General features: G+C 39.0%; 2 protein-coding genes across 2 annotated transcripts; one reads left to right on the top strand and one right to left on the bottom strand.

The window, feature by feature from the left end:
- Positions 1-1,643: 1,643 nt before the first annotated feature.
- On the top strand, positions 1,644-11,939 carry LOC140347302 (class I histocompatibility antigen, F10 alpha chain-like). Its single transcript, XM_072433697.1, has 8 exons — positions 1,644-1,753; positions 3,788-4,054; positions 4,282-4,557; positions 5,635-5,931; positions 6,716-6,811; positions 6,900-6,917; positions 7,346-7,384; positions 11,043-11,939. Exons 1-8 carry the CDS (start codon positions 1,681-1,683, stop codon positions 11,075-11,077), a joined length of 1,101 nt encoding a protein of 366 aa, XP_072289798.1. The 5' UTR covers positions 1,644-1,680; the 3' UTR covers positions 11,078-11,939.
- A 2,100-nt stretch (positions 11,940-14,039) lies between these two features.
- golm1 (golgi membrane protein 1) lies at positions 14,040-25,567 on the bottom strand. Its single transcript, XM_072433696.1, has 9 exons — positions 25,408-25,567; positions 23,983-24,162; positions 22,091-22,145; positions 21,346-21,448; positions 21,073-21,262; positions 20,443-20,575; positions 17,002-17,205; positions 15,329-15,469; positions 14,040-14,148 (listed from the first exon to the last, which is right to left on the bottom strand). The coding sequence occupies exons 1-9, from the start codon at positions 25,534-25,536 to the stop codon at positions 14,054-14,056; spliced, it is 1,230 nt and encodes a 409-aa protein (XP_072289797.1). The 5' UTR covers positions 25,537-25,567; the 3' UTR covers positions 14,040-14,053.
- Between the last annotated feature and the right edge of the window lie 576 nt (positions 25,568-26,143).

Here is a 26,143-nt window from a genome sequence, read left to right as displayed (position 1 = left end):
ATATATTCTATGTGCATCTGTCCATATTCATTGCATTATTGTATTTGTTATTTATCCATTATTCACTCTACTTTACTTCTGTATTGTAGAAACCAAAACCAACAACAACAACAACTCCTTTATAACCCACAAGTATTTAATAAAGCGTGATAAGTAAAGCTGACGTCCTTCTTTGTTCTGGCCGGACAACCTGGGAAGATTGAGGAATATATATTCAGGAATTATACAGTCCTTTCAGAGCTCGCAAGATTGAGTCTCCTTCCCAACGCCTCAGTTACAGTTTCAGTTTGATGTTAAACTTCTCTCTCTTGCATTCATTCTGATAATATATATTTATTGCAGGTACGCCACTCAAAAGATCTGACCTATAACATTGCCTGGTGACGTCACCTGCTTGTCTCCATGGAGATCTCGGCAAAGCAAAGACATCTCCACTGAGACGAGCAGGTGATGAACATCAGAAAAGTGACATAATGTACCTTTAACAATAGGATTCAAACTCGAGATAAGACATGAGTCAAATGCATTTAAAAGCAATTTGAAACCATTAGTACATCAATAATGTGCAAATGTGTGTCAGATTCTGCATTTTGTTTCAAGTAATATTGCATCATTCAATAGTTGTTTTGCTGACTTAGTTGTTTGCACAGAAAATATGAGTCTTGTAAATGTAAGTGTCAGTGATGATTGACAGGGACTTAAAATTGCTGAGGTGAAAAAGTGAATGTTCTGTAATAATAAGAGAAGCAGAAGCTGACCTTTGACCTCCACTGGTTTTGTTGTGACGCCACAAAGTGAAACAGCTTCAGGACGCTTCATAACACTGGAATAATGCTGACCACACACGCAGTTTACAGATCATTTTAGGCTGAATCTACAACAATAAGTGAAAGAAGAACATCGACATAAATGCAAGAGTTTTACAAATAAGTCCTTATTCTGAGTATGTATGAAACACCAGAGCCTTTTTAAACTGCAAAAACTACTACTCTTATCATCTTTTAATCAGCTGTTACGTCTATATTAAGTTGCTATTACTATACATTACTGTGGTGTGAGAGGGGAGTTTCTGCTGTTTATTAATCTGACAAATAAATTACAATTTAATTTATCGCTTTGCTCATTGAAGTTAGGTTTTTACTTGTATTTAACCTTGTTTGTATTCATGGAGTCAGGTTTAGCCCTGTTTTATTTACATTTTAAACCTATTTTGGTCCATTTTAAGGCTAAATATAGTGTAAATAGTCCCACTACCTTGAAGCAGACCTCGGTTAATTTTAGTCAATAAGGAAGTGAAGTCGAAAGAAGGAACTAAAACGCAAGAAAAACACTGGTTAATGTGAATTTTGTGTGTTTTCTGTCGTGTTTCCTGTAGAGTTATGTTATATCTCTGGTATCTAATCACTTTATTGTTAAAAATATATATATTATTCTTGTTTTGAGTCGATTTCTTTTACTTTCGTTTTCGCCGTGTTCGCTTCACAACCTGCGTCAATTACGTTCACCTAGTGACACGTGACGCTCAAGCTCAGGCTGAATTCTCATTGGTTCAATGATCATCACGTGACCGTCCCATCTAAAGGTCCAGCCCACTGTATTTAAACACGCGCGTCTGTCACGTCCCTCGACATGACTCTTCCGCCTTTCAGGAGATAAACACGTCTGAAAACTTCTTCTACAATGTTCGTCATGAATATTGTAGTTTTGGTCTCTCTTCTTGGAGCAGTTTTGATCATAAACGAGGCAGAATCAAGTGAGTAAACTCATTTCTCTTGTGTTTGTGTTTAGAATGTGACAGATCCTACACAGGCCGAGTTAAATCATTCTGGACACGTTTATCCTTCTATAATAAATGCTATCTTAATTTGACATATATTTGTTTATTTATTCATTTTTATTTATTCTTATTCACTGCTCAACATGTTCAAACTTATTTCGATGTTCGGTTTAATTGTTTATTTTGCTCCTGGTTCTTTTTCTTATGGTCGAAAACTGAAACAAGATAATTACACATATTTATATAATAATAATAATAATAATAATAATAATAATAATAATATATTTAAAGTAAAGGTTTGTGGAGAAACAAACACGCACATCGTTTTGTGACTTTCGTTTTCGCACTTTTTTTTAGTTTGTTTTTACCTAGCGACAGATGACGTCACGGTGTCTGATTGGTTTAAGGATTATATAAGATAAGATATTCCTTTATTGTCCCACATGGGGAAATTTCATTGGTGTAACGCAGGTAGATACAGAGGTAGATACAGAAGAACAGAACACTTATAGGAAGTCTGAAAAACACTTTCAGTAGAAGATCTCCTATAAATAAATAAAAACTCCCATAGACAAATAAATACATAAATAAATACCATTGCATGTGATCCCGACAGTAATTGCACATGAATATGTGTCACGACAGCACATAGATTGCACATGAATTTCACAGTAATTGCACATGAATTCCAACAGCAATTGCACATACGACAGAATTGCACATCAGTATTAGGTTAGGTCAGTATTGCGAGTGTTCAGTACAAACAGTTTTTGTCACTGTGACCTCGGCCGACTCCAGACAACTTTGAGTAGAAAAAGCTTAACTATATTAAAATGACTAAGAAGAACCAGTATTTACTTTGAGATCCACGTTTGAAGTAAGTTTAGGGACTGTTGCTGTTCCTTCTCGTGTTCTTCGTTTCTTTCTTTCTAATTGGGACAAACAAATGTAATAACCTCTCTCAGATGTCTTCAGTCATTCTTTGTTTTTCACACTAAAGTCTGAGTCACTTTCCCTCTCCAGTGTCACTGTGACCTCGGCCGACTCCAGAGCAGGACCAGACTCAGTTAGAAAAGATTTGAATTCAACTAAATGGACTTTTGAGGTGGATTTGACTCAGACTTTATTTGAACTCAGACTTGCAGTGCTGAGGACACAACTCGGACTAGACTCACGTGACCTGGACTTGAACATTCACTTTGATCACAATTCACTTATATCTTTATTTTAAGGCTAAATCCATTTGCTCGACAATGTTTTAGTTTGACACAAATTAAGCTCAAATCCACTGTAATCGCTCAGTGTTGCATTTGAAGCCGTTGTAGAGGATTTGAGGCTGATCACATTTAATTTTGGGTCAAATGAAATCAAATAATAACATGTTTGTCAATCAGATTCTATAATGAACATATCCTCCAGGAAAATGATCTGTTTAACTGTTATTTTCTGGGTTGTATTTGTGTCTTTACCTGACGACTCCTGACGCAGAGGCTCAGTCTGATTCTGACTGGTTTAAATGTCATTTTATGAACATGAATCAAATATTTAAAGAGAACAAAACTATCATTTCAGATCCACATTTGAAATAAAACATGGGACTTAACGCTCTTAATGTTTAGCCTGGTTTAGTTTGTTTTATTTCAATGACAATTTTAAAAACATTAAAACAAATCTGTGTGTGATTCACTCAAATCCATCAAAGAGATTTTTATGATTTGAATTCAAAACGGAAAAACTACAGAGCGAAATAAACATGAAGTATTTATTTCAATGTTTTAAAGTTGTTTTGAAATTATTTAAACTGTTTGGTTGATTATTTTTATAAATCTAATTGATTTAAACATGGAAATTTAGGATCAAAAGCAGCATTCGATTAATTTAAAGCAGAAAATTATAAAAACTTGATTTATTATTATTCAATGTTGAAAAATCTATTGTGTTCATTTGTGATGTGTAAAATTAGTTTTATTCAATATTTTCAGCTAAAATGACAATGTTTCTCTTCCACAGTGACTCACTCTCTGATGTATTTTGACACTTCTTCGACTGATGTGAAAAACTTCCCAGAGTTCATTTCTGTTGGTTACGTGAACGGGCTTGAGATCACTCATTATGACAGTGACACAAAGAGAGAAGAGCCCAAACAGAAGTGGATGGAGAAGATCACAGAGGACGACCCTCAGTACTGGGACACACAGACTCAGATCAGTTTGAATGCTGAGCAGGTGGACAAAGTCAACACTGACATAATGAGACGACGCCTCAACCAGACTGAAGGTTTGTCTCACTTTTTACTCCTCGTCTTGTCTCAGTTTTATTCATCTTTCATCTACATTTTGTGCATGAGAAACACATTTGTTCAGCTTGTGCTCTTTGACTAAATATTCATCATTTTAAAATAACTCTGAAGACATTATTAAACAAGACTTTATTATAGTTTTATGTCCAACAACAGAACATGTTAAAAATAAGATGTGAATATAAACCTCATGTTTCTGTTTCAGGCTCTCACATGTGGCAGAGGATGTCCGGCTGTGAATGGAACGATGAGACAAATGAAATAAATGGATATGATCAGTACGGTTTTGATGGAGAAGATTTTATCGCCTTTGACCTGAAGACTGAGACTTTTGTGGCTCCGAGACCAGAAGCCGTCATGACCAAACACAAGTGGGAGAGGATTGGAGAGACTGATCGAGTGAAAAACTACATCATCCACGAGTGTGTTGAGTATCTGAAGAAACACGTGCGAAATGGACAGAGCGTCCTCCAGAGGAAAGGTGACATGTTTAAATATCAACTTCAGACTAAAACAACTGTGGAGCAGGAATCTGTTCAAGAGAAGAATCTGTTTTATTCACGATTAAAACTATAATTTACAATAATCACAAATATACAGTTCATTCTGATTTATAAAATGTGACATTCAACACCAATGTTTTCTAAACTCTAGATTTGATCGTTTCATGATTGAGCTGCAGTTTAGAAGTGGCTGAAATAAAAATGAAATGTTGAAATCGTTTTGGAGTTTTGCAAAATTAAGTGTGTTTCATGTAATAAGAATAAAACTGAAACTAGATCTAATCATATTTTTTTTAAATGTTGCTAATCTCATCTCTGAACTTTTGTAGTTAATTTTAAATATACTTTATACTTTTACAGTTTATCATTTATTTTTTGTGCAAAACTTAAAAAACAAACAAACATTTGAACACTTCCTTTTATTGTAAAAAACTGACTTTAAAAAAAAGGATGTTATCAGTTTATTATTGATGTCAAAATAAACTCTGAAATAAATTTACCTGATTAAAATAGAAATAGAAATATGGAAAAGAGCAATATAAACCCTTTAAAAGTTTGTGAACAAAAACAGACTAAATTCAGGATTTGAGGCTAAAGTGAAGTGGAACATAATGTGATTTTAATGGAGAAACTGGGATTAACCTCAGAATATCACAGAATATGAAAAATAGAAGTGGTTTTGGCAAATGAAAACAACTCAGATTTACAAGTGTATTTTACATGATTTGTTACTTTAAATTGTGAGAATGAGACTCTTTCATGGATAAAGTACGATAAGGTTTGAATCTTGACCCACAATAGTTTTTTTATTTCATCCTCATATATATTACTCAGTTTACCACAGATTATATTTTTTCAGCATCTTAAATAAAGGTTTGAGGCTAAAAATGTTATCCTGAAAATAAAAATAAAGCATAAAGAATGAATGAGTGTTTGGATGTGATGTCAGTTGATGTGTTTTGGTGGACTTCCTCTGAAGACTCTGATGACAGTGTTTTAAACATTAAAATCCAGGTGAACTCTGTGATTGAGCCTGTGTCTCGTGCCTCCTCCAGAGCGCCCCCTGGTGTCCTTCCTGCAGAAGTCTCCCTCGGCCCCCGTCACCTGCCACGCCACAGGCTTCTACCCCGACAGAGCCATGCTGTTCTGGACCAAAGACGGAGACGAGCTGCACGAGGGCGTGGACCCCGGGGAGATGCTGCCCAACCACGACGGGACTTTCCAGATGAGTGTGGACCTGGACGTGTCCTCTGTCCCACCTGAGGACTGGGGCCGCTACGAGTGCATGTTTCAGCTGTCCGGAGTGCCAGACATCCCCAACACGCTGCACCCGGACAAGATCAGGACCAACGGTGAGCACTTTAAGGTCACACACAGGCTCCAATCATGCAGTCACAACAGAAGCTTAACGCAATATTCACACTGCAGTCACGGCACAAACATTTCAAAGTCACAATCACAAATTATAATAAAATCACTCCTTTTTTAGGCAAAAGAATTAGAGATTGACACTTTTCAGCCTTAATTCTCCAGCCCACGATGATATTATGTTTGGACCTTTTGCCTAAAGAAAACACATAAAGCTTTATTTAAACACTTGAGGTTAAGAAGAGGAAACAGCAGTAAATGTGACTCCACTGCTCTCTTAAAGGTTTGTGGTAAAACAAATCTGTGGGTGACTTTGTAGTGAATTTAAATTACATATTTTCTGGGAAATTATCCGATTTGGCCCCAAATATCAGTCCAAAATGATCAGATTTTTTTAACAATCGACAATGAAAAACAAAAACAATTGGTCCATCTCTAAATAGAAGGTACTTTTTGACACAGAATAATAGTAGTTTCATGAATGTTACTTTGTGGTCTTATTCTAGTTGTGATAAAGCTCAAGAACATTCTAAAACTATTCAGGAAAGGTCTATTATGTGTTTTATTCTTATTGTATCTTTTTTATCAGTATCGAGTCTCGCTCGAGTGAGTATCTAGTTTCGAGCTGTAATTTTTGATACTTTTGACAACTTTAACACAGTGACAAATCTTTTCCCATTAAATCATGAACAAATAAATGTGTTGTGACTAGATATTTAAGTCTGAATGACAGTTTAGTTTGATAGTTTGTGTTCTTTATTTGAACAGCTAAGAAGCACACGGGCCTCATCGCAGGTGCAGCCACACTTCTTGGTGTCGCTCTTTTGATCGCTGTGGCATTTGCCGTGTACAAATGGCGCAAAGGTAAGATGAAATGTCATTATTTATATGAAAATAGTTTAAATTAGGCCCCAATTGAAAAGAACTAACATTTCACTGTCTTCTTTTCCAGCCAAGACCGTCACGCCTCGTAAGTAACACATTCTAACGTCTTTTACATGGATGCGGCGTAATATTTCCACTGCCTGTTTTATGGTACACAAAGTCCCACACACGACACATTTAGCTTTAAAACCAGGCGACAGGAGCCGACCATCACAACTCTTTTGAATTCCCTCGCTCTGTTCATCTGCGTCGTCTTTGGAGCACTTTTTGCAGTGTTGGAGACGCTCTGGACCAGAAGCTCTCACGAGTCCAAACTCTTCAAATACTCAATATCAGTCAATATCAAGTTCAGGACAAAATGTTCACTTCATGACAATAACAGAGGCTTCGGTGACGAGCTCGTTTGTACTTCACAACAGTGGTTATATTAACACGCCTCATCTGTATTTATTAGTGACACAGAAATGTTGCTAGGGTCAATGTAACGCTGTGAAATGTCCATCTTCATTTCAGCTCCCAGTGAAGCAGGGGCTGAACGACAAACGGTTCAAGGTGAGAAAATATAAGATGAGGTTTCTCTGCTTTGAGTGACAGAGGAGCTGATGCTGTGTTAGATCAGGCTTTTGGACTTTAATCCAAACCTTTGAAATCCAACGTGACAAAGGGAAATGCAAAGGAGAAACCTCTATAAATGTACACACAGAGGGCATCGCACTCAGAATGAACTCAACATGAACTTTAGAGACAAACACAAGATGATTTGATGTTACACTTTTTTACTGAACCCAAATCGAGCCTTTAAAACATGAAGGTGACAAAACAGGTGCTTCATGTGAGCATGTTCATGGGTTTGTGTGTTTTACTCCCGACATTGACGTGGGAAACACATATTTACTTTGCATAGGATCATTATTGTAGTAAAGTACCGTATTTTGCGCACGAAAAGGCGCACCGGATTATTAAGCGCACCATCAGCCATTTGTGTACCATGTGTACTGGTCCATTGTCATGAATTAGACATACACCAATGCTATTCCTTAACACACAGAGAACACAATTCAACTTAGAATAGGAAACGACACAGAAACATCAAGACTTTTGTGTGGCATGCATGGGAGAAACCGCCGGGCTGGGTCACCCGGCTGTTGTAAGCAGCCTGGCGACCCTCCTTAGTCTCACAACGTTTTTTCTCATGCAGGTTGGTTTTATTAGATATTCTGGAATACGGGTCACATTTCTCATTGGTCAGCTTCACATCAAGGCACTTGTCTTTTACAACAGTTGGTATGTTCCGTTAGAGATAAGCCTTGGTGAATGTTTTACCCATTCTCCCCTGGGGTGTTACCCCCCCTCCCTAGGATAAACATTCCTTGCTCCATCTTTACGACACCTTCACAAATACAGTTTGTCACACATGCCGTTTTTCTCTTAGACTAATGATGCAGATAAAATATCACTATTATGCAGATAAAATACATCACAGAAATATAATCATATATTCACATTTTATCACATCCATACATAAAGCGCATAAGATAAACAAAACAGTCAGTTGAGCTTTATGAAACGCATTCAACTCATTCAGATCAACATTGTTCAACATCAAAACACACTCTGCTATCGCTAACAGACATGTTAGCATATCCAAATCAAATCTCAGTCAAGATCACTTGTAAACACGTAAAATACAAACACAGAACACACTCTGCTACCGCTAACAGACACGTTAGCGTATTCACAACAACTACCAGCCTCGTTCAGTTGCAACACGTAAAATACAACACAGTCTGATATCGCTAAAAGACAGTGAGCATATGTGTCTGACCGTGGCTAAACCAGTTACAAGTCTACCCAGAGACATTTTGAAAGTGTGAATTCAAAGCTTTCCAATGATGTCTCACTCATGCACATCTGATCATATTTGAGTAAGTTGTGGTCATTTGAATGTAAACATCTCTCAAAACCTTTCACTGAGAAAACGGCCTCTAAAGATTCTCACCGGAGTGAGCCCAGAGTCACAGGGGCTCATTTGCATCTCATTGAGATAAGCCCTCCCCCCTGTCACACTGACAGCACCTCCCCCTACAGCTGTCACTGAAGACTCAAGAGGAGTGTTGTTGTTGTTGATGTGAACTGGACTTGAATCAGAATTAGAAGTTACTATATTGAAATGGAAATACTTTGATGCTATTCAGGGCCTTTTATAATCCAAGAATCAGAATCAGAATCGGAATCGGGTTTATTGTCATTTGTCGATAAACAGAATTCACAGGTGATTCAGTGCAACACAAACAGCAAAACATTGAACCACTGAGCACTAAACGGCATGATATGTACATAATGAAATATAAAAGGTATAAAGTTATGTACTGCAATAGGAAGTGGTGATATGTACATCATAAAAATGTATTAATTAATCAGATAATAGATATGATATGTACACCATCAGAGTCCAATTACATCAGAGATCACATCCACATCCTCTTCTGTGCTGTGACTCTCGGCATGTGATGTCTTTTGCCTCGTCAGCACAGAAAGGCCTGATTTTTTGATGCAGATAGGTCTGCCTGTCAATGTTCAGTCCAGGAGGGACCAGGACATGGAGATTGTCAACCGGAGGCAGAACAGCTGAATTGCGTAGTAGCTGAAATTCCACAGGTTCTGCTTCACAGTGACTTTTTGCAAGCACCACAAGCACCATCTCTTGCCATCAAAGCTGTAAACAAATAACAGGACATTTAAGAAATGTCAAACTATTTCAGATAAAACACTCATTAAGTATTTTTTTTTAACACAATGTGAGAGTTTTAATATAAATACCTGAAGTGCTGATAACTATAGATCTTTGGAAGCTGCGCGCGCGCCGCTCTGTGCTGACCCCGCGCGCAGAGGCGCGCTGACCCGGAGCGCAGAGGCGCGCTGACCCGGAGCGCAGAGGCGCGCTGACCCCACGCGCGTAGCTCTGTGCAGCGCGCCTCTGCGCGGGGTCAGCACAGAGCGTCGCGCGCGCAGCTTCCAAAGATCTATAGTTATCAGCACTTGAGGTATTTATATTGAAACTCTCACATTGTGTTAAAAAAAAAAAAGCGCGTCGCTCTGTGCTGACCCCGCGCAGAGGCGCGCTGACCCCGCGCGCGTCGCTCTGTGCAGCGCACCTCTGCGCGGGGTCAGCGCGCCTCTCCGTGCTGACCGGCTGCAGAGGGTTTGAGGGAAAGCGTACACAATACACTCACTTTTTCAGTCCATTCCTCGTCATCAAATCCTTCAAATGCAGCTGAAGTACATCCCGCACAGCTATGACCAGACGTCCTGATTTACCTGGGACAGCCCCGATTGTTTACGTCCCGTGTCCCGGTTTAATGTCTGCTGGGGCGCATAATGGTAAAAGCAGCCAAAGCGTCGATAGTGCTCCGTGCTAAAATCTCTTTGGTCATGTGATCCCGCATCTCGGATCCACGCGGCAGTTCAGTGATGATTCCGGCCTTTTGATCCCACAGTTGACTGATCATTTAGCTCGTAAGCGCATTTCTAATAATATGAGAGTTCCAATGGTCTCTAGGCAGGAGCCATCTTGGGCCAAGTCTCTCGGGGTCCTTTATTTACCGGTAGGTGTCTGCGTTGTGCCTGACTGAAAAAGTTGTTTACGTTTTGACAAAGTGTCGCGTGTGCCGCGTGCAGGTAGACTACTGTTCCCAGAATGCTTTGCACACATGTTGTTGGGACTTCCGGTTCCGGAGTACTGTAACTCTAGTCGTGCATCGGCGTCTCGTGTCCCAAATCTTCTTTATGCACCGTGTACCACACAAAATATCTTCTCGGTCAGTGAACACAACCAGAAATAAACCATATATTAAGCGCACCGGACTATTAAGCGCACGGACGGCTTTTGAGGACGTTAAAGACTTTTACGTGCGCCTTAAAGTGCGGAAAATACGGTAGTAATGTAACTAACAATTATTTTAGTGTATTCGTACAATGAGACTATTTTAATACATTATCAATCAAAAAAAGGTTGAAGAATTGTGACTGAAACTTTTAGAAAGAGAATATTGTTTGTTTTATTGTTGAAAATCAAATAGTTTTAGACATTTTGATGTAATAATGCCGTTCTAAACAGGTCTTTGTGTTTTAGAGTCTCTATAGTCCAGAGAACGATTCACAAACACGACTCTGATTTGACTAAAGTAGTGTTGTTGTTCTTGTTTTTCAGAGGTGGAACAACCACTGAATCCTCAACCAGAGTGACACGTGTGAGCCGCTTTCATCTGAAAAGAGGAGCGTTTTGTCTCAAGGTTCACAATGTTTTGGGGGTTTTGTCCAGTTTGTGGCTCGTTTTCCACTTTGAACGTGAGTTTGTTTGACGAGAGTGAAACATCAGCGTGAACATTGAATCTGCAGCAAATTGTCTCGTTGAACTGAAGTCTTTGGTTTTTTTCTTGTTTTTAAAGTGACGCGTTTAAAAATCCACCTCAACGTGCATTATTTTAAGTTATAGTGAGATATTAATCTGATTTATTACTTTAATTATATTGGAGCACAACAAACATCTAAAAAAAAAAAAAAAAAATCATTCAGTTCAACAAAAACTTAAACCAGATCAAAAACGATATATTCATGTATTAATCATTACTAAATATATCATAAATAAAAAAATACAACTGGATATTGATCTTTCAGGAGCAACAAACGATAGAAATATTTAAAAAACAGCACAAATCTTGATGAAATGTGACTAGTAATGAATTTGTTCCTCAAATTGATTCACAAATTGAATACAAACTTATCATGTGTTTGGCTAATGCTATATTCATATCTCTGCTACTATCTGGAAACTCATTTGTCATTCATCACTTTTGGATCAATTAAATCAACGATGGAAAGATTTATCAGTATAATTTTGTGTTAAATTAAATAGTGAATGACAGTTATATTTTACCAATGTTACCAATGTTTATTTACACTGTTCATTCCCACTTTCCAGTTGTGTAAATAGTTTGTTTCTAAAGATGGGCTTTTATAATGCTTTTTCAGCTGCTTTAAGGAATACTTCATTAATACTCTGAAGATGTACTTTGGATTTGCTTTTAAATAAAAATGACATGTAAAATAGTAGTACTTGTGGTTTTTTTTTTTAGACATTTTATCTAGCTGCCAGATCTAAAAAATAACCTTTAATTTATTAGATTATAACAATATGTAAGTTTAGTAAATAAGCACTTTGCATGCATGTGTGCCGAAAAACGAAAGACTCAACTTGACGATGTAAAGAAACTGCAAACTCAACAACACTCTCCAGGTATTGAACTTATATTTTGACAAAGAGACGGTTAATGCTGCTGTTTGAAACAACACGATTCTGTCACGTTAGTTCGCTCAGGCTGGAGGCGACGAGAGCTCTGCACCGCGCATAATATAAAGCCTCGTTCACACCGCGGCGAAGCGTCCAGTTTACATTCGAAGTCTATAGTAAACGCGCCTCGAGCGCGTAGTGCGTTTCCCGCGGCGCGATTTCTTCGTTTTTGCGGCGCGATTGGTGCGTTTTCTTCTCGACGCTTTGAGCGCGTATGAGGCCCCGAGGCGGCCAAAGCGGCCGGAGCGACATGTTCAGATTTGTTCAGCTGCAGCAGATGCGCCGCATCAGCCAATAATGCAAATAATGATATTGACTAAACTCTGCTCAGCTCTGAAGTATCTGCGGGTCCCAGACGGGCCCCGGGGCCCATCGCCTCCGCTTTTGGGCTTTGTAAAGTTAATAAACCAAAGCCATAGTCCAACATTAAACTCCATTTACATCAGGAGAAAAGCAACACAGCACAACTCCTCCACTGCGCATGTGCAGGACGACTCGACTCCACTGCGCATGTGCAGGACGACTCGACTCCACTGCGCATGTGCAGGACGACTCGGACGCACGTCTGCTGCTGAGTGTATTTACACTTGTTTTCTCCAGTAGAAACGGGACGACGGCGCCATCTGCTGTTCCACTTCTTCAGGACAGTATCCCAGGTGTGCGATAGTGAAAAGGCCCCCTCGTCCCGGTCCATGGTCTCGCGGGAGGCACATTTACGCATTTCAATTGCCTTCGTAACCCCGTGACAAAGTACACGTACAAAAACACAACGTTCAGTCATGATAAAAGTTTATTTTTCGATAAAAATGAGAGTTTCAGAATCTTTACACAGACGAGCAGCCATTTCAAACATCGCTTCGTTACGAGACTTTGACGTGAAAATGCGACGTAAAATCGAGTTAAATTAAAAATATCGAAATGTACAGAAACAACATGGAGCACATAAATTACACCGAAAACAAACGCAGCATTTGATCTCTTAATGTACACAAACTACCTGCAAAAAAATATATATATCCAAAGCGGCAGTTCACAAACGTCAGAATGACATTGCACATGTTAGAAAAGTTCCTTCTTTCTTTTACAGCATAAACGAGCGCTCCGTGTTCCCCGCAAACTGTGCAATAACAGCAGGACAGACGTCGCCCCCTGTCTTCAGAACGCATCATTACATTTTCAAGCACAAACAACATATTCTTTTATGCGAGAGGTGGGTCAAATTTGAACATCTCGAATCAAGAAAATGGGATGTTTTTGTGTCAATTGTCAATGTTTAAAAATCTATCATGAAATCAATGCAGAAATACTTTTTGGAAAATGTTGTTTTTGAAAAGAAAAAATGTTTTAAAAAATCCAGAAAATGTTTAATTATCTTTTCTTATTTTAACATGTTTTAAATATTTCTTATCGATGTAGAAAGAATAATAATAAAAAAAAAAACTAGAACACATTTTCACATTTTTAACATTGCCCACCTCCACTACATAATTCATAAGGCATCATTTAAAAATAATACAAATAAAATTCATATTGCCTGCAAAGTAGTATTAAAAAAACAAAAAAACATACAAAATTAAATAAAAGCTAAAAAATAAAATAAAAGCATCATTTTCTTTGCCAAATTTTTCATCAGATGGGAAGAAAAAAAACAAAAACATCTTTCAACATGTAAACATCATTAAATGGAGTGAAAATGAAAATCTATATCGTAATTCTTCATCGTTGGCGCGCTGCGGTTGAATCTCCCGTTGAATGATCGGGCGAGCGGTTCACCGTCAGCACAAAGAAGCCGCGGCGCGTTTCCACGGGCGCGGCGCGTTTCCACGGGCGCGGCGTGAAATGAGCAGGTCGAGCACGGCACTGGGAATCGCTTAAATCTGAGCGAGCGCGGCTTGTTTGTCGGCCTCAAATTCTCCCTCGTTTTCGTCGTCCCCGTTGTAGTCGGCGAGGTCCTCCTCCTCTTGGTCTGTCGCACACAAAACACATGAATGCACAAGAAATATGGAGGACCAGGATCAAGTTCTGCTCTTGACACATGCAGAGATTTACAAAAATAAATGAATATAAATTGAAAAACAACTATTAACTGATTTAAATGAGTACAAAAAATGATTAAATAAATGTAAAAAAAAAATACTTTTCTCTGATTTAAATGAGTACAAAAATAAATGTGAAAAAAAATAACAATTCCTGATTTAAAGGTTGAATGGACGATTCTTTTGGCCCAAATCTGAGTCTTATTTCCTCGTGGCGTGGATCTATCATAATATAGTTCCCTCAGTGTACGGGACAAAATTAAGACGATTTAAATTAGTACAAAAATAAATAAATCTATATTTTTCAAAAACGATTCCTTGATTTAAATGAGTTAAAAAAATAAATAAAATAAATGTTAAAAGATTTAGATTTAGATTAATACAAAAATAAATAAATACATAAATCAAAACGTTTGTTTTTTTAGTGTTGTATTATCATTGTGTAATAAGGATGTCAAGATTATTCAGTGAATTGATAATCGCAATTATTTAGGTCACAATATAATCGTAAGAACCCCAAATTATTATTTTTTATATACAAGATTTTTCTTTTTTTTCTTTCATCCGGCTGTTTTTGCCACATTTAACTTTGTTTTGGTTTTCAGAGCGGTCGATTTTGTAAAGCCGGTCATAAACGTGAAGAATAGTAACGTGTTAGACCGCGAGAACGAAGGAAAATGACAGATTTCACTGTTGTTCGGTCACAGTCTCAATAATCGTGAATAATTCTTAAATCGTGATGTTTTTCCTCACAATAATCATAACATTTGATATCGTGACATCTCTATACATCTGAAAGTCATTCTCCTCTTTATGTTCAGTACCCAACTCTCATTTGATTGGCTTGATATATCACATGACCGCGGTTTGAGGATACCGTTGTAAACAGGAGGTAGATTTGACCTCCATCATTTCCGCTCAACGACTGATTCTCTTTTGGAACAGAAAGTGGCCTCCTTCACACCTCTTTCACACCAAACCTTCTCCTTTAAGATAAAGGTGGCCCAACCCGCCAAAATAAAATATCCAAATGTCGTTTAAAAACACTTAAAACTGACAAAAGGTCCAAGCCACGTCGGGATATTTGCGTGCGAACACTCGCGCTCCTACCCAAGTTCTCCCGTTTGCTGGGCTTCTTCCTCTCCGGCGCCACCTCCTGGTCTTCGCCGTCGTACTCGTCCCGCAGGTCCGCTTTGTCCGCCGCGTCGTCCGCCTTTCCCTCGGACAGAAGCAGGTCCTCCATCCCGGGATCTGCGCAAAGCAAAACCGCACCACTTCTGTTGCTTATGTCCCATGCATTTTTAAGACTTTGGGCGCATCGGTCAGTGTACTTCCTGCAGTCGAATTTAGAGTAAAAGTGACCAAACGTTGCGCGTAATCTGCCCGTTGAATAACACAAACGTTTCTCAAACTCGTGTGAGAATCTCAGGTCTCACGTGAACAACCAAACGAAATTGAACTGACTTCTGGTGTCAATACGTTTCAGTAGTTTGAGTCACTGAAAACAGCCATTTCACAAAAAATACAGTTTTCAATTCAAATAAAGATGAAATACATTGTCATTTTTGTGAAATTATTAGGGCTGCAACTAATATTTCTGTTGTAGTTTAGAAGCAAAGCCATTATTTTGATTTTTAAATACATTTTCAACCAATTAAAAGGTGTAAATGTGGCGACAATAGGATTCTAGAGGGAATATTTACAAAGACAGAGCATTATTGATGATTCTATTTGGACAGTTTGATTGAATGTTGCCACTGTCTGTTATAAAAGGTCTGTTCTTATGTTGAGTCTGTACAGTCCAGATGAATATTACGATGAGCGAAATACTATTGGAATTACCGTATTTTCCGAACTATAAGTCACTTTTTTCATAGTATGTGACATTATTAACTCATTATTTTCACACTGACAACCACAAGAGGGCGCTCTAGGCTCTAAGCGACGCAGAAGAGGAATCTGCACTTCCTCTTCCTCTGGAGTTTGTGGAGTTGTTTAGAAGTGACACAGAGGAAGAAGAATTCAATGGATTTAGTGATTTGGGGTGAAACTGATGCTTTGGTAAACTTGTTAGCATGTTCTTTATGCTATAGTTATCTGAATAACTGTTCATATGTTACGTTAACATACCAGACACTTACCACAGTTCTGTCTGTGCCTCATGTAGCTGAAGGTGTTAGCGTTAGCATACGTCATGTAGCTGAAGGTGTTAGCGTTAGCATACGTCATGTAGCTGAAGGTGTTAGCGTTAGCATACGTCATGTAGCTGAAGGTGTTAGCGTTAGCATACGTCATGTAGCTGAAGGTGTTAGCGTTAGCATACGTCATGTAGCTGAAGGTGTTAGCGTTAGCATACGTCATGTAGCTGAAGGTGTTAGCGTTAGCATACGTACACCTATTCACCATGTTCTCTCATCTGTTATTATTTTAAACTGCATTTCAAGATAAAATGTCTGTTCTTGGTCTTGGATTTTATCAAATACATTTCCCCAAAAAATGAGACTTATATTCCAGTGCGACTTATATGTGTATTTTTCTTCTCTATTATGCATTTTTTGGCTGGTGCGACTTATACTCCGGAAAATACGGTAAGTTAAATTGAGTTGAAGTTCATTTGCCACACTCGCCTGAGAATAATGAGTTTAAATCCAGGTAAATCGGCACAACAAAGAGAAGCCTGATAGAAAAGCGCAATCGGAGCCATCTTTCGAGCTAACGTTCATTAGCCTGATTAGCTTTGGCGCTTCGCAAAGAGAGAACTGACATTTGAACAGCCTCCTTACCGTCTGTGTGCGGCTCCTCTTTGGCGTCCGTCAGGCGGTCCTCTCCGTCGTCGGTGGCGTTACTCTGCACCGCTTTGGTGGCCTCGGCCGGATCGGCGCCCTCTAAAGGTGGAAGGAGGTTCTGCTTGGGCGCTGCAGCCGTCGGGACTTGGAGAGGGTCTTGTTCGGCGAGGCCCTGGTCAGATGTGCGAGCCGCGGTCACGTCTGGAACACACACAGGTCAGAGAAGTTGAGCGATCGGGGGGGACGGTGGAGCCGAGACCGATGTCGGGCATTTGTCTTGTTGCTGTGGCCGAAGACGCACTGATGTAATGAACACGATGTGACGACAAAAGCCCACGAGACCTCCGCATTTTCACTTTTGACGTCACAATCTGGGACAATTTGGGACAACATTTTCCCCAGAGGCTCAGAGGGACTCGCTGAACAGGAAGGATTCATCGAACAAGCATCAATGAAGCTGAACACAACTCCAGGCTTGTTTTTGATGAGGGAACGATGTTAGAACGATGTTAGAACAACGTTAGAACAACCACGAGGTTAGAACGATGTTAGAACGAGGTTAGAACGAGGTTAGAACGAGGTTAGAACAAGGTTAGAACGATGTTAGAACGATGTTAGAACAACGTTAGAACAACCACGAGGTTAGAACGAGGTTAGAACGAGGTTAGAACGAGGTTAGAACGAGGTTAGAACGATGTTAGAACGAGGTTAGAACGAGGTTAGAACGATGTTAGAACGACGTAAGAACGTTAAAACAACCACGACGTTAGAACGAGGTTAGAACGATGTTAGAACGATGTTAGAACGACGTAAGAACGTTAGAACAACCACGACGTTAGAACGAGGTTAGAACGAGGTTAGAACGATGTTAGAACGAGGTTAGAACGATGTTAGAACGAGGTTAGAACGATGTTAGAATGATGTTAGAACGAGGTTAGAACGATGTTAGAATGATGTTAGAACGATGTTAGAACGAGGTTAGAACGATGTTAGAACGAGGTTAGAACGAGGTTAGAACGACGTAAGAACGTTAGAACAACCACGAGGTTAGAACGAGGTTAGAACGATGTTAGAACGAGGTTAGAACGAGGTTAGAACGATGTTAGAACGACGTAAGAACGTTAAAACAACCACGACGTTAGAACGAGGTTAGAACGATGTTAGAATGATGTTAGAACGATGTTAGAACGACGTAAGAACGTTAGAACAACCACGACGTTAGAACGAGGTTAGAACGAGGTTAGAACGATGTTAGAACGAGGTTAGAACGATGTTAGAACGAGGTTAGAACGATGTTAGAATGATGTTAGAACGAGGTTAGAACGATGTTAGAATGATGTTAGAACGATGTTAGAACGAGGTTAGAACGATGTTAGAACGAGGTTAGAACGAGGTTAGAACGACGTAAGAACGTTAGAACAACCACGACGTTAGAACGAGGTTAGAACGAGGTTAGAACGAGGTTAGAAAGATGTTAGAACGAGGTTAGAACGACGTAAGAACGTTAGAACAACCACGACGTTAGAACGAGGTTAGAACGAGGTTAGAACGATGTTAGAACGAGGTTAGAACGATGTTAGAACGACGTAAGAACGTTAAAACAACCAAGACGTTAGAACGAGGTTAGAACGATGTTAGAATGATGTTAGAACGAGGTTAGAACGATGTTAGAACGAGGTTAGAACGATGTTAGAATGATGTTAGAACGAGGTTAGAACGATGTTAGAACGAGGTTAGAACGATGTTAGAATGATGTTAGAACGATGTTAGAACGAGGTTAGAACGAGGTTAGAACGAGGTTAGAACGACGTAAGAACGTTAGAACAACCACGACGTTAGAACGAGGTTAGAACGAGGTTAGAACGAGGTTAGAAAGATGTTAGAACGATGTTAGAACGACGTAAGAACGTTAGAACAACCACGACGTTAGAACGAGGTTAGAACGAGGTTAGAACCAGGTTAGAACGAGGTTAGAACGAGGTTAGAACGAGGTTAGAACGAGGTTAGAACGAGGTTAGAACGAGGTTAGAACGATGTTAGAACGAGGTTAGAACGAGGTTAGAACGATGTTAGAACGACATTAGAACGATGTTAGAACGATGTTAGAACGACATTAGAACGATGTTAGAACGATGTTAGAACGAGGTTAGAACGAGGTTAGAACGATGTTAGAACGACGTAAGAACGTTAGAACAACCACGACGTTAGAACGAGGTTAGAACGAGGTTAGAACGAGGTTAGAACGAGGTTAGAACGATGTTAGAACGAGGTTAGAACGAGGTTAGAACGATGTTAGAACGAGGTTAGAACGATGTTAGAACGAGGTTAGAACGATGTTAGAACGAGGTTAGAACGAGGTTAGAACGATGTTAGAACGAGGTTAGAACGATGTTAGAACGACATTAGAACGAGGTTAGAACGATGTTAGAACGACGTTAGAACAAAGTTAGAACTACCACGATGTTAGAACGACGTTAGAACGATGTTAGAATGATGTTAGAACAATGTTAGAATGATGTTAGAACGACGTTAGAACGATGTTAGAACGATGTTAGAATGATGTTAGAACGATGTTAGAATGATGTTAGAACGACGTTAGAACGATGTTAGAACGATGTTAGAACTTGGTTATAAACGCTCAAAACGGTCGCTTTAGGATCATATGTGCCCTTTAAGTTATGGTCAAGTTCACACAATGACTTTTCACTTTTGAAAGTGATAACTGGGATAAAACATAACACGTCGCACTTAAAAGCCTTTCATTTTCTCAAAAAGCGCCACCACTACTGGACGAATGAGGGATTACACCGAATTTTAGTTCATTTTTATTTATCTATATATTTTCTTGTGATTTTGTGCCCGTAGGCTTTATTTTATTTAGTACTGTATTTTCCGGACTATAAATCGCACCTTTTTTTAATAGTTTTGGCCAGGGTGCAACTTATACTTATATACTTATACTCCGGAGTGACTTATATGTGATATTATTTGTTATTTTCACACTTGCAACTGCATTTCATACTCCAGTGCAACTTTTTAATGTTTTCTTCTTCTCTATTATGCATTTTTTTGGCTGGTGCGACTTATACTCTGATGCAACTTATAGTCCAGAAAATACGGTATTATTTCTTTATTTGTGATTTTGAGGTGATTTTTATTTTACTTATTATTTTACCTTTTTTATTGTGTGTGATTTTGTGGCCTGTAGGCTTTATTAGACAGGAAAGCACAGTGTGGGGGATGAGAGAGAAGGGAGGACACGCAGCAAACCCACGACACTGCGGCCGGCTGCACCGTGCCCCACCCACTCGGCCACCGCGCCCAATATGACTTTAAAGCGGGAAAAGAACTCGCAATTCACTCCCAAAACTCGGCCCTCTCCGTATAAATGTTCAGAGTCGACTAATAAAGTTTGGTCAGCGCCATCAGCAGTTTTACCGTTAACGTCCACGATGTCGTTGCTGAGGAGCTCCGAGGGCCGGTCTCTGGGCGGGGCCGGGCTCGCGACGACGGGCTCCGCCTTTGCAGAGTCATTTGACAGCGCTTTCATCGTGACGTTAGCGGTGTTAGTCTGACGGGAAAAAGACAAAAAAATAGAACTTTAAAATGCTGCAGATGTTACGTTTTGTGCATTTTTTTTTTTTTAGCTTTTGCCGCTTTTCCCGATGTGGTTTTCAACAGGAAATGACAAATAAACCGTGCTGCAGTTTATGACAAATTTGGAGCATTTTTCTTAAATATAATAATGAAGTACCGTATTTTCCGGATTATAAGGCATTATAAGGATTATAAGTCACTGAATGGTCTATTTTCCAAAATGTTTCATATATAAGGCACAATAAGCAAAAACAAAACGTGTCGGATGGATTATAAGGCGCACTGTTGTTTTTGGAGGAAATTAAAGGCTTTTAAGTGCGCCTTATAGTGCGGAAAATACGGTAAAAATGTTAAAATAAAATATTGCTTTTACTGATAAATGATCATGTTTTTTTTTCTTGATTTTTTCCCGTGACTTTGCAGAGCTGGCGTTTGTGCGTTGCGTGGTTACAAGACCTTTGGGGGCGTCACCTGCGCTGAAGCGGCGAGTCTGTCCGTTTGCTTCTGCGCCTGGAGCTTGGCCGCCGCCTCTCGCTCGGCCGCCGCCCGCTCGGCCGCCACCCGCTCGGCCGCCGCCCGCTCGGCCGCCGCCCGCTCGGCTGCCGCCACCCTCTCGTCGCACAGCTCCTTCTGCGACAGCACTTGTGAGTGACAGTGGGTCCTGCGCCCGACACACAAACACCGTCATGGTCAAACACACACAAAAGCCACGCCTCCATGTGCCGCGCCCGGGCGGGGACTTACATGTCGTACGTGAGTTTGTTGTTGAGGGTTTTGATGCTGCCGTGGCAACTCTGGATCTCTTTCTGGAGCTGGCCCACGTTGTCATTGAGCTGGTTTAACTGACCTAAAATATATATATATAAACATGAATATAAACATGTCAATACCATGTGTAGTGATTATATATATATATATATATATATATATAAACATGTCAATACCATGTGTAGTGATTATATATATATATATATATATATATATATAAACATGTCAATACCATGTGTAGTGATAATATATATAAATATGAATATAATCATGTAGTGATTAAGCAAAATGTAATTGTAATAGATTTGTCATTTCATTTTAAAATCCATATTTCGTGACAATGTTACATTTTAATCAGGAGCATTTTAAAATGGACAGAAATATGAATCCTATACATTTTAGTACAACTGTGTAGAGGTCTAACCTACAGAAGAGGAGGAGGAGAAGAAGAAGAAGAAGAAGAAGAAGAAGAAGAAGAAGAAGAAGAAGAAGAAGAAGAAGAAGAAGAAGAAGAAGAAGAAGAAGAAGAAGAAGAAGAAGAAGAAGAAGAAGAAGAAGAAGAAGAAGAAGAAGAAGAAGAAGAAGAAGAAGAAGAAGAAGAAGAAGAAGAAGAAGAAGAAGAAGAAGAAGAAGAAGAAGAAGAAGAAGAGTTTCATTTGGTGCTATATAATAACAACAATACATTTTAATAGAAGAAATATAAATAAGAAATAATTCTTACCTTTGAGTTCTTGTATCATTTTAGTGCCAGATGAAATATTCTGCTGCATCACAACCTACAAAATACATACAGTATATATATATATTTGTACTTAGCTTGATATAAAAGTACAAAATGCTACATAACGGTCCTTCTGAACGTGTAATAAAAGTAACTATTATAGAAAGAAAAGCAGTTATTTAAAACACAAATTCAAGTATTCATGATGTCTTGGATACAAAATACATTTATAAAGACATCAACGGTAATCGAAATATAGTTATGGGACATTTCACGTGCACTTTAATGTGATAATAGTACTGTAATAGTACTGTAATAGTACTGTAATAGTACTGTAATAGTACTGTAATATACAATAATGTCATATAATAATACAACAACTTCAAGAAGCAACAATTGTACTTGAAATGCTGTTTGTGTGGAATTCAATGTTTTTAAGGCTCTAAATTTGGCACATTTTTATCAATATAAAATCAGGACTAAACCAAGACTAAACCAAGACTAAACCATGACTAAACCAAGACTAAACCAAGACTAAACCAGGACTAAACCAGGACTAAACCAAGACTAAACCAGGACTAAACCAGGACTAAACCAGGACTAAACCAGGACTAAACCAAGACTAAACCAGGACTAAACCAAGACTAAACCAAGACTAAACCAAGACTAAACCATGACTAAACCAAGACTAAACCAGGACTAAACCAGGACTAAACCAAGACTAAACCAGGACTAAACCAGGACTAAACCAGGACTAAACCAAGACTAAACCAGGACTAAACCAAGACTAAACCAGGACTAAACCAAGACTAAACCAAGACTAAACCAGGAGTAAACCAAGACTAAACCAGGACTAAACCAAGACTAAACCAGGACTAAACCAGGACTAAACCAAGACTAAACCAAGACTAAACCAGGAGTAAACCAAGACTAAACCAGGACTAAACCAAGACTAAACCAGGACTAAACCAGGACTAAACCAGGACTAAACCAGGACTAAACCAAGACTAAACCAAGACTAAACCAAGACTAAACCAGGACTAAACCAGGACTAAACCAAGACTAAACCAGGACTAAACCAGGACTAAACCAGGACTAAACCAAGACTAAACCAAGACTAAACCAAGACTAAACCAGGACTAAACCAGGACTAAACCAGGACTAAACCAAGACTAAACCAAGACTAAACCAAGACTAAACCAGGACTAAACCAGGACTAAACCAGGACTAAACCAAGACTAAACCAGGACTAAACCAGGACTAAACCAGGACTAAACCAAGACTAAACCAAGACTAAACCAAGACTAAACCAAGACTAAACCAGGACTAAACCAGGACTAAACCAAGACTAAACCAGGACTAAACCAAGACTAAACCAAGACTAAACCAAGACTAAACCAGGACTAAACCAGGACTAAACCAGGACTAAACCAGGACTAAACCAAGACTAAACCAGGACTAAACCAGGACTAAACCAGGACTAAACCAAGACTAAACCAAGACTAAACCAAGACTAAACCAGGACTAAACCAGGACTAAACCAGGACTAAACCAGGACTAAACCAAGACTAAACCAAGACTAAACCAAGACTAAACCAGGACTAAACCAAGACTAAACCAAGACTAAACCAGGACTAAACCAGGACTAAACCAAGACTAAACCAAGACTAAACCAGGACTAAACCAAGACTAAACCAAGACTAAACCAAGACTAAACCAAGACTAAACCAAGACTAAACCAGGACTAAACCAAGACTAAACCAAGACTAAACCAGGACTAAACCAGGACTAAACCAAGACTAAACCAGGACTAAACCAGGACTAAACCAAGACTAAACCAGGTTAAAGCCCGGGCTAAACCAGTCTAGACCAGAGCCCGGGGTGCACAGTACCTTCTCTTGGCTGCAGGTACTCTGCACTGCTTCCAGCTGCTTCTTGTACAGGTTTTCGATGCGGCTGATCTGCTCCTTCTGTCGCAGGATTTCATCTTGGAATTCAGTTTTCTTCATTTCCGCCACTCCTCGCTCGGCCGCCCCGCGCCGCACCTGCCCTTCCAGCTCGTATAACTTAGTCTGTCGAGTAAAGAGGAGCGGTTAAAGCGCCCCCTACAGGCCGGACCACTCCATGAACTAAAATGCAGTTGAGAATTTGAATTTGGCTAAAAATGATACAAATGTTATCACAGAATAGCACATATTTTTAGGTTTATAATTTTACTACCCGTTTGTCATCGATGACATCACACTAGGAAATTACCCAGCAAACACTGGGCAAAATCTCATCTAATGTCACAATTTTTTTAATTTGGCAAATAAAAATATATGAGAGTGATTTTATTTTGTTAAATTAATGTTTAGAGAGTCAAAAAAGTTGTTTCTTTGTGTAAATTCTGCACAAACTTTGACTGGAATGAGTGTCCCTGGTGTGATGTCACTTCCTGTCATTTTCTACAGATTTTTCAATGTTTTCTCCACAAATACCTGCTCGATCTGTGTAAAACTATCATTTATTTGTACGACAGGCATAAATACACCAAATAAAGTTAATATTAGAAAATCGTAAAAACCCGTCATACGTCACTTTAAGATTTCAAATGAAAGTATTTGTTTGGTATTTGCATTTGTCTCTCACTCAGACAAAGGGATGACCACTTAAAGCAGCACCTACACGAGAAATAGTAGTTATTATTTTCCTCGCCAGATTTTTGGAGGTTTATCAAAAAACAAAGCAAATTGTTATCATATATTTCCCCAGTAATGACCTTTTATACAGATTTATCAAGCAATTTCACACAAAAAAAGACTAATTTTCCCACATCTTCCCAAACAGTTGTGTCAGTAATACACAGAAAATGTTTAGAAATAGTATTGTTTTGTAATAAAAATGTATGTCTATCAAATTCAACCCAACTTTATTTGTTTAACACGGATAGTTTCCAAAGCGCTGCACACAATAGTGATACAAAACAAATATTTAGTTATAAAAGTAAGACTGGGCACAATAGAATAAAGAAAAAAAATCATAAAAATTGTCAATAATTTTGTGTTTATGATTCAAAATTTGTTATCTTTTTTTAAAATTAAAAAACAAAATAAAAATGGGTCTAAGCACGTTTAAATTTAGGTCATTTCGAGTCAGATTTCCTCCTCCAGTCTGAACTCAATCAACTGCCCGGCCTCAACTAAACGTTTACGACATTTTAAACAAAAGGAAGTAATAAAATCAACCAAATCAAAGCAATATATTAGATGAATAAAAGTACCAAAAAAACAGAAGAATAAAAAACATATGGTGCTTTAACGGATGGATTTGCCGACCTGTAGCTCCAGATTGCGAGAGCTGGAGACCCAGTAGTTAAACCCCAGCACCAGGATGCAGGCGATGAGGGCGGCGATCAGTAACGGCGGCGAGCGCCCTCCACGGCGACCGTTCCCAAGGCCTCCCATGGCTGTCCACAAACTGAAAGGAAAACGCACAGGTTGTGGGAACGGTACGAAGACATATTTACCGTTTTTGAAGCTTTTATCTCACTCAGATTACCGTATTTTCCGAACTATAAATTGCACCTTTTTTCATAGTTTTGACTTAGAGCGACTTATATGTGATATTGTTATTTTCACACTGGCAACCACAAGAGGGCGCTCTAGGCTCTAAGCGACGCAGAAGAAGAATCTGCACTTCCTCTTCCTCTGGAGTTTGTGGAGTTGTTTAGAAGTGACACAGAGGAAGAAGAATTCAGTGGATTTAGTGATTTGGGGTAAAACTGATGCTTTGGTAAACTTGTTAGCATGTTCTTTATGCTATAGTTATCTGAATAACTGTTCATATGTTACGTTAACATACCAGACACTTACCACAGTTCTGTCTGTGCCTCATGTAGCTGAAGGTGTTAGCGTTAGCATACGTCATGTAGCTGAAGGTGTTAGCGTTAGCATACGTGCACCTATTCACCATGTTCTCTAATCTGTTATTATTTTAAACTGCATTTTAAGATGAAATGTCTGTTCTTGGTCTTGGACTTTATCAAATACATTTACCCCAAAAATGCGACTT

Source organism: Eucyclogobius newberryi, unplaced genomic scaffold, assembly GCF_026437365.1.
Source record: "Eucyclogobius newberryi isolate DKJ021-1_F unplaced genomic scaffold, fEucNew1.0.hap1 SCAF_6, whole genome shotgun sequence".
NCBI classification, from domain to species: Eukaryota; Metazoa; Chordata; class Actinopteri; order Gobiiformes; family Gobiidae; genus Eucyclogobius; species Eucyclogobius newberryi.
Note: the sequence above shows the minus strand (reverse complement) of the source record. Positions and strands in the feature narration are given on the sequence as shown.

What these genes read in the sequence shown, in the direction of transcription:
- golm1 (XM_072433696.1), bottom strand. Translation starts at nt 25,536, where the DNA reads ATGGGAGGCCTTGGGAACGGTCGCCGTGGAGGGCGCTCGCCGCCGTTA. An exon ending in AACAAACTCACGTACGACAT is followed by an intron (nt 21,263 to 21,345) that starts GTAAGTCCCCGC and finishes TGTCGGGCGCAG; the next exon opens with GACCCACTGTCACTCACAAG. An exon ending in CAGCAAACGGGAGAACTTGG is followed by an intron (nt 14,149 to 15,328) that starts GTAGGAGCGCGA and finishes TGTGTGCGACAG; the next exon opens with ACCAAGAGGAGGAGGACCTC.
- LOC140347302 (XM_072433697.1), top strand. Translation starts at nt 1,681, where the DNA reads ATGTTCGTCATGAATATTGTAGTTTTGGTCTCTCTTCTTGGAGCAGTT. An exon ending in GAGCGTCCTCCAGAGGAAAG is followed by an intron (nt 4,558 to 5,634) that starts GTGACATGTTTA and finishes TGCCTCCTCCAG; the next exon opens with AGCGCCCCCTGGTGTCCTTC. An exon ending in GGACAAGATCAGGACCAACG is followed by an intron (nt 5,932 to 6,715) that starts GTGAGCACTTTA and finishes TTATTTGAACAG; the next exon opens with CTAAGAAGCACACGGGCCTC.